Here is a 12,176-nt window from a genome sequence, read left to right on the forward strand (position 1 = left end):
AATGGGTGGCACCCAAATCGCCAACTTGTAAAAATGTACATACTGTCATGTAAGCCTTTCAGCACTATGTAAGCCTTTCGGCAAGAAAAAAAAAGGGGAAAAAAGAGAAGAGAAAAAGAAAAAAAACTGGATGTAGGGCTATTATCCACCATGGAGGCCCGAACCAGTATAAAATCTCTGTGTCCTCCGCCTTCTTTTTATTTCTTTTCGTGTGATTGATAATTTGTGGAAAAACCCCAAGGCAAACGCCTGATCAGCGAAAAAGGCCAGGGGGGGCGAAACGAATCGGCTGAAGCATTGCTCGCCGAACGTTGAAACCGCAACAGCTTGTCTCGGAAAATAAATAGCCGAACAACGTTACGACCGATTAGCATAAAAGCAAAAGTGTTTCTCTCGACACAAAACGCTACAGATCGAAAACGAACGACGAAAAGCTGAAAAGTCACTACACCTATTTCGCTACTATATGCAAAGGGGCCGGCATGTTCCGACCTAACAAAAGCACAAAGTGTGACGATACGAAAAATAGCGAAAAGGAAATAAAGCACGTTCTTTATTAGCTTCGAAAAAATAATCGAAGAATACAAGGTTTACAACCCGATACAATTCATTTTACAAGTAAATTACATTTTCGCCCCAGTAATCATTATCCCTCCCTAAGGAATGGTCGGACGAACTAGGTTCGTCATCACTACTAATATCATACACAACCTTAAGAGGAGTAGGGGGCGAAACACAAACTAAACTGTAACGACGCTGAAAGATCGATTCCTGGCGTTTAGTCTTCTGATGGTTTCGCCAAAAGCGAGCCATATCCTCCAAACGTCTTGAATGAACAAGATCGTAATCTTCTAAGGTTCGCCCGGGGTGCGCCTGCAGCCAGTTGGCAACCTTGAAAACTTTATAGCTACGACCGTTTATTTCCATTTCATGATAAACAGGCCGAAATGGACATCGCACCTTCGGCAAACCCTTCAATGCCACAAATTTCTCGTTTTAACTTCGCCAGCTCCCAGAAGGGGGCCGAATGCATGATTTTCGGCAGACCCCCTGGTAGACAGTGCAGAAAAGGCAAAACACATCCTGCATGGTAAGAATAGGCGAAAGAAGGGGAAGGTATGGCATAATGCAAAATGAGCGAAATAATAATATGCCAAAGACTTTGATCATTAAAAAGTGGTTAAAATTATCATACAGTCCAAGTATGCAAAAAAGCCTTTTTTAAGGTTTAGCGGCAGTTTGCCGAATATACAATGGTTCGCCACATCTAGCGAACACCAAAAGAAAACTATGAAAATCTAAGAGAAGGGCGGAGGGCCTCACACCTCTGGGTGATCCTGGGCATCGCCTCCACCCCATCCGGCCGCCGCGCCCTCCTCTTCACAAATGTCCGCCGCCTCCGCTTTCGCCAGCTGCTCTAAAAGGCGCGCCTTAGCGGCGGAGCGGCCGTCCTTCTGCCAAAATTGTTTTCGCCACGCACGAAGTGCAGGCGAAATGTCTTGCGCACTGATTTCCCAATCCCCCTTCGCGTACTTGGGGAACTCGGCGATGTGCTCGTAGCCGAACTGCTGCAGGAGGCCCATGGTAAAGGCCGCTGACACGCGTGCACAGCAATCGCCGTATGCGGTGGCGCAGTCCGAAACCGAACCACCAGCCTGTTGGGTCCATTCGGAGAAGTCGAAGGCTAAGGCATCTTCGGAGGGGACACCCCGCACCTTCGCGCCCATATCAGTAAGGGCAAGCCGAAGCGTTTGGCACACTGTCCGCGCGGACTCGGTGGTTTTCACCATCTCCCACGAAAACCGCCGCGACTCCTCTGCAGCGCTTGCTTCAGCCTTGCGAACCTCCTGCCGAAGGGCCTCCATCTTCGGCTCGGTGAGGTTATAATAATCTATGAGCACGGCGGTGTGGGCCTTCTCTTTCTCCTGTTCGGCCTTTAAGCGATCGACTTTGGCCCTAGCTTCCTTCCCTTTCTCTAGTTCCAATTGGAGCCGCTTGTTTTCGGCCTTCGCCTCCTTAAGGGTGTTGGCAAGGGCCTCCATCTCCAAATTTTTGCGGCCTAGTTCGTCATCCTTGGCCCGAAGACGGCTTTTGAACCCATCAAGTCGAGCTCGCACGGTTCGCTCCATTGAGCAGTGAGCCGCGAGGATCTGGGCGCAGAATTCGAGCGGCGAAGAGAACAAGTGTCAATTGTAAAAACAAGATAGAGGAAGAGTAAAGATAAAAAGGGGGGAAACGTACCCGAACAGCCAGGCTTTTTATAGCAGAGCACCCCTCGTCGAACTCATTCAGTTCGGTGAACAAGCTCGGGGCGCTGGCGGGCAGTACAAGATTGCTTACCCCCTCCACAAAAGGAAGGAGGTCCGCTCGCGTCTCGAAGTCGCCAGGGGCGAAGCGGGGTACCGAGAGCGAATATTCCGAAGCGGACGTCTCAGCGACCGCTCTCTTTCCCTTCGCCTCCATCAGCGGCGAGGCAACCGGCTGATACGGAGTACTGCCGAATACTTTCGCCGCGGCCATCACAATCCTTTCCGCAGAAGCCGAAGCCCCAGTGGCGGAACTACCGTCCACTCCAGCGGCGCCAAGTGGAGGAATGGGGGCGGCCGAAAGATCCAAGCTGCAACCAGCGGGCGAAGTCGGAGTCCCGTCGGAGGACTCGTTGTCGCTAAAAACGCGAGCGACATCGACGAGTCCTTTCTTTTTAGCCACCTTTTTGACAGGACCTCCCTTCGCCGCCGCGCCCGAAGAGAACGCAACTAGGGCCTTCGCCCCTTCCAAATCCTTCCGATGAAGGGGGGAGCTGTTCGACTCCACCCTAGTTTCGTTGTGACCAGGACTTGGGGTAGGAGTGTACCCGGGGGTGTCGGCGCGGTCTTCGACCGCCTCACCCGCGGCCTTATCAGCCACAGCCTCCACCTCCTCCTCTTCCTCTCCTTCCTCCTCGCCGTCACGTTCTTCGGCATCATCCTCGTCGTCGGCGTCGGAGTCAGACGAAGCAGGAACCCTTCGCTTCTTGGGGGCAAGCTTCACTTGTCCACGCATCCGCTTTCGCGAAGGCCCTGCCTCGTCGTCGGCCTTTTGGGGATTCGTCCGGGGAGGCAGTTCGCCATTGTAAACTCGGTTCACCCGCCCAGCCGCTTGACGCATTAACAGCTGACTATACTCGACGACCGAAACATCGCCGATCATCCTGCGGGCTTCGGTTTCGGCCTGGTCGAGGGTCAACACTGTAAAAGTAGAGCGTGAAGCTACGTCAAAAGTCAAATAAGGCGAAATAACAAAGCACAGTAGTATATAGCAAAAGAACAGTCTTACTGTTCGCCCCCTCAGGGAGTATCAGGTTCGGCAAACTGTCGACTTCTTCGCCTTGTTCAACCGCGACTTGCCATGACTAGGAGAGGGGAAAAATGCGAAGCATACAAAATTCCTCCACCAAGTCACGGCAGCTAAGGCGGGAGCAAACCTTCCACAGTAGAACAAACCGCGCCTCCATGGCGCCGTCCACAGCGATCTTGGGTCTCCGGTTCGGCGCAATCGCCCTACGCTGGCACCAGAGGGCTTTCGCTGATTCAGAACCAGCCTCGAAGGGGATGGTGTGGTAGAACCACCTCGCCATCCAATGGCGGTCCCACTTCGACATAGCAGCGTTCACCAGCCAGAGATCGAACCGCTTGGGGCGAACGTTGAAGTTCACGCTCCCGAACACGGTTTTTTTCGTTCCAGCCGGGGTGATCACCGTCTTCGAGTTCACGGTGGCGAAAAATATGGCGCCAAAGAGCTCGGCGTTGGGCTCAAACCCGGAAGTCCGGCACGCCCAGTCGAAGATAGCGATCCAAACAAGCGCCGACGGGCTCAGCTACGGAAGTTCCACCTCAAAGAGGCGAAGGATCTCCGGCAACAACACGTTGCAGGGAAATCGTAGCCCTGCCTCAAAAAATACGGCGAACACCACCATCCGGTTGTCGACAGGTTTCGGCACCACGGTTTTCCCTGGGGCGAAAGCCTGCCCCTCAACCAACGCTCCAGAGCTGACCAACTTCGCCAGCTCGACGTCGTCCACAAGAGAGACCCCTAGAAAGGCGGTGCTGTCGTCATCGACTCGGCCGGGATCTGGCCCTTTCGCCGAAGTAGGGTTTGGCTTACGTGGAGCCATGGCAAACGGTGCGTTTGCGGTGGCGAAAAAAGTGATTCGGCGAAACGCCTGAGGGGTCGAAAGATGCTGTGAAAGGAAGAGACGGAGAAAGAGAGCGCGCACGGTAAAATGGCAAGTGTGGCGGTGAAAAGGAAAGAGCAACGGGAATATATAGCCCGCCCAAGCGATCGTTCGCCTACCCACCAGTAATAAAGCGCCACGTGTCGCAAGGGTAGGCGAAACGGTAAATTCCCGTCGACCGAGCGGCATAGTAAAAAGCCCAAGAAAGGAAGGCCCAATACTGTTCCATTCGGCCCAGGAAAAAAGAATTTATATAACCATCAATCGCACGAGGCGAAGCGCGGCAAAATAATACCAGCCGCACAAGTAACAAACTTCATTTGCAGGAATAATGTAGGTTTCGGCAGGAGCATCGGTCGAAAGGGGGCACCACATACCATACCACATGGTTTACACAGTCTCGGCCGAAGCTCCAATCTCACCCTTGCCCGCGAGGGGCTTGTTGGCGGATGGCATAAGGCTCTTCGACCAGATCTGCCGAAACCCGTGGCGAAGGCTATGGAGCAAGAACGGCGTGAGGCGAAGAGTCGCGCGAGGGCCTTGCCAGGCCAGGGGCGTCTCGGTCGAAGGGTGCAAGGCGAAGACTATCTGCCGAAGGAAGACGACTTCACCATGTCGGCAAGTTCGCCACCGCAAGGGCCGAGGAAGCCTTTCCGGCCCATCAAGCCTAAGGGCCGGCGATCGCTAGACGGCCCATCAGGGGCCCATGAGACCCTATAACATTATGTACCCCTGTAAATGTCCCTTTCATAAGGGTAATCATGTAAATTCCCCTGTACAACCTAGATCCTAGTAGTAAGAGCCTGCAATAGGGCTATAAATAGCCCCCTAGGGCCATGTAACGGGGGATCCGAAGTGAAATTCAAAAATTAGTACACTTTATTTTCCCAACCACTGTTGAGTAACCACGTCCTTCGACGTATGCAGTTGTCGTTTCGACAACAGGATGAATGTTGGATGTGAATGTGGATGTGCTTGCTGTGATGAATGTTCTTGTTCATCCAAAGTTAAGCTTTTTTTTATTCGATGAACCTAAAAGGTGCCGGCACCCATTTGATTTTAAATCAGTGCCGCCTCCCCTGTGCCGGTTGGGAAAATCGGCACCTAAGAGGGTTTCCCAACCGACACTAATCTCTGTTTCTGTAGTAGTGCGTTGACGGACGTCATCAGGCTTCTAATCGACCACTAAGAGTCTGTGTTGCTTTGAGAAGATATTGATCGAGCTGCACCCCCAGGGGCATAGTCCAATGGGTCTGGGGTTTCATAGACACCCGGCCCAATTTTCAAATTTAGTACTTAACCCCCCATCTTACCACATGAGAACCCCCTCAGCCCACGGCCGTGCACCACCCTGGCCCATGAGCTGGCAAGTGAAGGCTGAAGGCCAAGCCCGTGAGCAAGGGAGTCGCGTCGACGCCTCGGACTTCGATCACAGCCGCGCGCACGCCGCAGGGGTTGCTAGTTGGCGCGCGCGCCAGCTGCTCCCGGCCCAAGGCCCATCAGCCCTTTTTTTCGCGATTTGTTTTTTCTTTTTCTTTTGCGATTTTTTTGGTTTTTTTTGTTTTTTTCTGATTACTTTTTTTAATCTTTAGCACCCTTATTTTTTAAAAAATGTTTTGAGTTGAAGGTTTTTAAATCTTAACTTGAAAATTTTTAAATCCGATTTGAAAGTATTCAAATCTTGAGTTGAAAGTTTTCGAATCTGAGTTGAAAGTTTTCATATCTCGAGTCGAAAGTTTTCGAATCGGAGTCGAAAGTTTTCAAATCTCGAGTTGAAAGTTTTTTAATCTGAGTCGAAAGTTTTCATATTTTTTCAAATCTTAACTTAAAAATTTTCAAATCTCGAGTTGATAGTTTTCAAATCTCGAGTTGAAAGTTTTCAAATCTGATTTGAAAGTTTTCGAATCTCAAGTTGAAAGCTTTCAAATCTAAGTTGAAAGTTTTCGAATCTTGAGTTGAAAGTTTTTAAATCTGACTTGAAAGTTTTCAAATATGAGTTGAAAGTTTTCAAGTCGAAGTTGAAAGCTTTTAAATCGGAGTTGAAAGTTTTCAAGTTGGATTTGAAAGTATTCAAATCTGGGTTGAAAGTTTACACATATATGAAAAAATTCGGAAAAAAAAAACTAACCGTGTCTTGCTGCCTATTGGGCCGTGTGGGTCGGCGTGCGCCAGCGGCGCGCACGCGCCAATTAGGATTCCTGCATGCCGCAAATCTCTTCAACTCCCGTTTTCTCCTTTTCTTTTTCTTTCTTTTTCCCCACCACGCCGCATCCGTTCGTCATCGGTCTTCGCTTTGGGGCTTGGGTGACGGTCGTCCCTTTGGTCGCCCTTGCCGGCCACCGGCAGCAGCGCAGGGCGCAGCAGCAGCTCGACTACGACTCCACGAGTCTACAGACTACAGGAGCAGGGCAGCAGTCAGCAGAAGCGCCGGGCAGTGCAGTAAGTGCATAGGCTTTCTTTCTCTTGAATCTTGATTAGTTCCAGACTCTCTTGTAGTTCTAGTCTTCTTTTTAATCCTATTAGCTTGATTTGTAACGTGTTGATACAGCCTTTTCAATTATGCAGATTTATATAAGCTAGGTTTTAAAGTTTGAAGAATTGGAAGTTTCAACTGATTCTCTCTTGAAGGGACCCGGACACCTGCAGTGTTGCAGCTATTAATCCCCATCACTAGTAAAATTGTAAGCACACTATGAAACTATCATTGCTTTTGGGGTGTACATTATTCTATTGTACAGTGCACTTATAATCTAACATAATAAAACTATTTAATTAACACTTTGACAGGTTATGGACAAGTAACATATTTATTTTTTAATTTTTACATGGCCATTGGATATAATTTTCTAGTTGAAAATTAAGATGTTTCTGACTTCTTTTCTGGTTCAATTGTAGGCTATTAACTATCGATGACATTGAGATTGGCAGCTTTGTGGTAGAGGATATATTTTGCATAGGTTGATCGTCCCTTATGTATTTTTTTATGTTTCCCTTCGCAGTTTCTTTTCATCTTATATTTCAGTAACCTCTTTTACTTGCTATCCAATGATTTGGTATCAATAGTTATTTATAAATAATCAAATACCAATTATTTAGAGTAATTGCCATCATTCATATAGTAAAGTAGTGCACCACCCTTAATTTGTTTCCAGCTCCGTCACGGCAGCGATCACCACTTCCTCGAGACCTGGCACTAGTGGGACCGCAGGTGCCAAGAAGGCACCTTGATCTAAATTGGCCAAGGCCAAGGGAACATGGACGCTGAGAGCCTGAGAAGGTCAGTGGTTCCACGCTAAGCATAGCTCCCTGACTTTTTAACTTCCATCTGGACTTTCTTTACCAAATGATGATTTAATAAATGTTTGTCACATGCCAGGCTTCTTCTGCCGAGAAGGGCCTCCATCAGCGACCGCATAAAGTCATCTCTTCTGTTCAAGAGAGAGAATCGAACAGGCTGTGTTTAGTTTCTGAAATTAAGGAGAAGTTTGAAGAAAGTTGGTAGTTTAAAAAAAAGTTAGGAGTTTATGTGTGTAGGAAAGTTTTGGATATGATGTGATGTGATGGAAAGTTGGGAGTTGGGGGGAAATTTGGTGTGAACTAAACAGGGCCCAAGTATGCAAACTTCTTAATCATTTTTTTCCATTCTTGCTCTTATATAGGATCCAGTTCACCAAGCTTAATTGATTTGTTTTTCTTGAAGGATGACTCCATCTCTATCGGAGCAAAGCTCGGAACAGCTAGATGAAGCCAGCTCTCATCCGATCTCTACCATTGTGACTCCTCTCCCTGTACTGCCGCTAGCACCGAGCGCCTCTCGAACCAAGTCACCCAGATTGGTCCTTGACCATCTTGCCAAGGCCTACCGAGTACTGGAGACCACTGCCCAGGAAGCCCCCTTTGAACTCAATCATCTTTACGTGGAGATGGGTTCGGCAGGGGACAAGGTAAAAAAGATGGAGTATGGCGAGATCCGACAACAACAAACTTTGTGAACTAGTACGGGACAACAAGGCCATCCGCAAGAAGGGCGAAGATGTGCTGATGAAAGAGAAGGAGCCCTTGGTATCCCTCTAAGAAGGCTTGGACGATAACTTCTCACACTTTAACGAGATCGCCAAAGGATAAGGTCGTGGGGTCGAGCCTCCCAAGTTCCCGATGAGACGTTAGTTTTGGTGTCTCTCAGGGAGCTCGCGAGATCACTCTAAGGGATCTCCGCAGACATCTCCAACTAGGCTTTATAAGGCGAACGGAACGACCTAAGGACTAGCACCTGCCACGTCCTTGTCTGTCTCAAGCTCACTCAACATCAAGGAGATGCTAACGAAGGGTGGGCTGACGATAGGCGGGAGGATGTCATGGCTGAGCTGGAGAATGCCGAGGACTCAATCATTAGTATTTATGGCGAGTAAACAACCTAGATGTGTTTTATGAACAATTTTTTTTATGTGATGTCGGAAGCGTCGAGCGGAGCAGCGACGTAGCAGGTCGTGGTCATCGTCCTCCTCGCCTCGAGAGGTGGCCCTGGTGGTGGATCTCTGCGTCGCCGGCCAGCGCCCCGCTAGCGGATCTTGAGCAATGGCCCCGGTGGTGACTCCATCAACTCTATGAACTCCCTCGGTCGGCACTTCAAACCGGCAGGGGCGGCGACGGCGGTCCGGATCGCTGTCTTTCCGAGTGGTGGCGGCGGTGGCTGATCTGCTTGTGGCGGCCCTCGGCGGCGACGACCCCTACGGTTCAGTGGTATCACCGATTTCTCCTCATTGAGCGAGCCTTGTGCCAACCTTTAGCAAAGAAAGCACTCGTTTATCTAGTGAGAAGTAAAGAATCAACCAGAGCTATGGGCCCCACCTACTTTCTTCTCCATGTAGGCGAATCCACTGTGAAAGGCTAAACAGAGTTTATGAAGAATTTTTTTTGAAATAATATGATTTTAATGGAAAATCGCAAAAATATAAGTTGGTTAGGCGAAATTACAAGTTTAGCACCCTGTCGAAAAAACACAGTTTGACAGGGTACCTGTCCAACAACCACGGTTGGACAAGTGATACAAAATTTTAAAAAAAGAGAATAATCCCTGTAGCGCACTATTTATGTGACCATATCCAACATTGGCCGTTCGATAGGCCACTGCACAACACTGTAGCACACTGTTCATGCACTTTTTATTTTTTTAGTGGACCAACTTTGTCGAACCACAATTGTTTGATAGGTGCTATACTTATGATTTCGCCTAACCAACCAATATTTTTACGTTTTTTCGTTGAAATCGTATTATTTCTTAAAAAAAATCGTTTATGAACGACCAGTGCCCAGCGGTGCCCGTGGACTGGACCTGACGGTGACGGACAGCACCTTCGGACCTTCCACGAGCGCATGCACTGTTTCAAGGCATACACACGTTTCAAGGACATGAGGGCATACACACGTTTCAAGGCCCCGTGGAACCACCGGAGCCCCACGCACACGGATGACACCAAAATCTTATCCAAAACCAGTGGCAAGCCCAGGGTGCGCGCCATCAAGTGCTGGTGCGCCCGCCGCGCTCGCCCCGAGAGGACCCTATGGCGACGCAGCTCTCCGCCACCTTCGCCCCTGCCGCGACCACCACCGCCACGCCCCTCCCGGCGCCGCAGCAGCGGCTCCGGCACGGCCGCCGCTGCTACCACGCGCTGTCGCTGCGCCCTCCCCGCGCGGCGTCCGGCGATGACGGCGCCGGCGGCGAGGTGGAGCCCGCTGCCCCGGCGGCGCCCGCCAAGACGGCCACCGCCACGGACGACGGCGGCGACGACTTCGAGGAGCGCGTCCTGCGCATCAAGTCCCGCGTCGGGCCCAAGAAGCGAGGCAGCGCCGCGGCGCGGAAGAGGAAGGGCGGCGCCGGGGCGTCGTCCAAGTCCAAGGCTGCCGTGACGCTCCCGCCCGTGCCGCTGCGGGAGGCCCGGTCTTCCGTGGGCGTGCCCGTTGAGTTCGGGTTCAGCGCGTACAGCGAGAGGCTCAACGGCGCGCTCGCGGCGGTCGGCCTGGCGGCGCTGCTGCTCGTGGAGCTCGGCTCCGGGAAGGCGCTCGTCAAGTACCACCAGCCGGCCACGCTGTTCCTCCAGGTGTACACCGTCGCCGCGGCGGGCGCCGTGTTCGTCAAGTACGAGAAGGAGCGGATCAGCGTGTGGCCCGGGCCGCCGGCGACCAAGCCGCCGGCTACCGGTGAATGATTGGCACATGGGGGTTTCTATTTGACTTTTTTGTAGGATATGCTTCTTTTTTTGTAATTTACCCATATACCTCGTTGAGTTACTGTACTTTATCGACAAATTGTGTTGTGAAATATTGAAATTCGGTTAACCATGTGAGTAAAAGGAACGGGTTTGCGAAACTAGTACTGCCTCCTTTTTCAATAGATGACGCCGTTGACTTTTTCTCACAACCATTCGTCTTATTTAAAAAATTTACGTAATTATAATTTATTTTCTTAAGAGTTGTTTTATCATTCATAGTACTTTAAGTGTGATTTATATCTTATATATTTGTATAAAATTTTTAAATAAGACGAATGGTCAAACATGTGAGAAAAAATCAACGGCATCATCTATTAAAAAACGGAGGGAGTACACTCTAATGTTTTGAGAGTAAAATCTTGTATTACAGTGGCGAAGCCAGGATCCGATTACGAGAAGGGCCAACTTGACAAGTAAATACGATAAAAACTAGCATAAAATATACGAAAATATCAAGGCTTCCTACAAACAATATTTCATATCAACGTAAAAAAACAAATGATAATAATAAAAGAACCCAAGTAGCTATACTGAATATATTTATTCATTTTAAATTAGCCTTATGAGTACAAAGCATACAAAATGATAAGCGTATCTGTGATAATATACCATCCAAATTAAAAGTTTAGATCGTGACAAACAATCAGAAAATAAAATTAGATCGTGGGAAAATGAGAAAAATAATTATCATCTTGCGGGTATTAACTAATATATTAAAAGACTAAAATTAAAGCGGATAGTTAAATTATACTATAAGGATTGAGGTTCAATTCATACTTCATTCTCTATAGCATAGTAAATTATAACTTAACTAGCAAAATGCCCATGCATTGCATTGGGTGAAGCAAAAAAAAAAACAGTAGTAATGGGTGTGTGGGAGCAAAATGCCACCAGATTAACTGATGTCCGTATAGTCAAATCGAATCTTTCCAGTGTAAATAAGACGCATAATTATTTGTTGCTCTAAATCCATTGACATGGATGATTATAGGAAAACTATTAATACCACTTTAAAATTGAATTATGTATTATAGACTAAAATTTGAAACCTAAAACTTTTGTCATGTATTATTAAGAGATCGGTTGCAATGCATGGTTATTATTTGGTAGTTGATATGGATAAACATTTTTTTTACATATTATAAAGAGTAGTAATAGTACAAGAAACTTTTTTTTGCTAGCTTTCATATCAACCTCACTGCACTCCAATCGCATAATCGCTTTCACTCAAAAAAAAAGAAGGAAATCATACAATGAATAGAAAGGAAAAAAAGTGGTGTATCGCAGAATATGTTTCACTTAAAAAAATAGAAGAAAATCGTATAATGAATAAAAAAAGTGATGTGGTTAGGTGTCCTGCGGTGAATGACAAATGACTGGCCTCCCCCAACAGCCCCCATAACCCACCTACACCCCCCACATATAACCCCCTCATTTGCTTAATTAACCTACCCCCATTTGCTTAACTAAGCTTGATTAAGGCCCCGTTTGGCACAGCTCCAGCTCCCAACTCCAACTAACGTAGGGCTGGAGTTGTGCCAAACGGTCTAGATTCACCAAAACTTGGAGCGGAGCAGGGTGAATCGCTCCACAAAAATGTACTAGCACGGTGGAGTGAGGAAAATGCCACTCCGCAGCTCCACTCCCAACCTGATTACAGCGCTACCCATTACTTTTCAATGAAATTACAATCA

General features: G+C 48.4%; 1 protein-coding gene and 1 long non-coding RNA gene across 2 annotated transcripts; both read left to right on the forward strand.

The window, feature by feature from the left end:
* Window positions 1-6,496: 6,496 nt before the first annotated feature.
* LOC4341061 (uncharacterized) lies at window positions 6,497-9,163 on the forward strand. The gene is made up of 6 exons (XR_010742162.1): window positions 6,497-6,652; window positions 6,779-6,894; window positions 7,109-7,170; window positions 7,366-7,490; window positions 7,590-7,825; window positions 7,914-9,163. It is a non-coding gene; the product is annotated as an uncharacterized lncRNA (long non-coding RNA).
* Window positions 9,164-9,730: 567 nt separating this feature from the next.
* Window positions 9,731-10,549, forward strand: LOC4341062 (uncharacterized). Its single transcript, XM_015786484.3, has one exon. It carries the CDS (start codon window positions 9,775-9,777, stop codon window positions 10,417-10,419), a length of 645 nt encoding a protein of 214 aa, XP_015641970.1. The 5' UTR covers window positions 9,731-9,774; the 3' UTR covers window positions 10,420-10,549.
* The last annotated feature ends 1,627 nt before the right edge of the window (window positions 10,550-12,176 follow it).

Source organism: Oryza sativa, chromosome 6, assembly GCF_034140825.1.
Source record: "Oryza sativa Japonica Group chromosome 6, ASM3414082v1".
In the NCBI taxonomy this organism is placed as follows: Eukaryota; Viridiplantae; Streptophyta; class Magnoliopsida; order Poales; family Poaceae; genus Oryza; species Oryza sativa.

Bases quoted from the DNA above. Each gene is read 5' to 3' on its own strand.
- LOC4341062 (XM_015786484.3), top strand. From the start codon at position 9,775: ATGGCGACGCAGCTCTCCGCCACCTTCGCCCCTGCCGCGACCACCACC.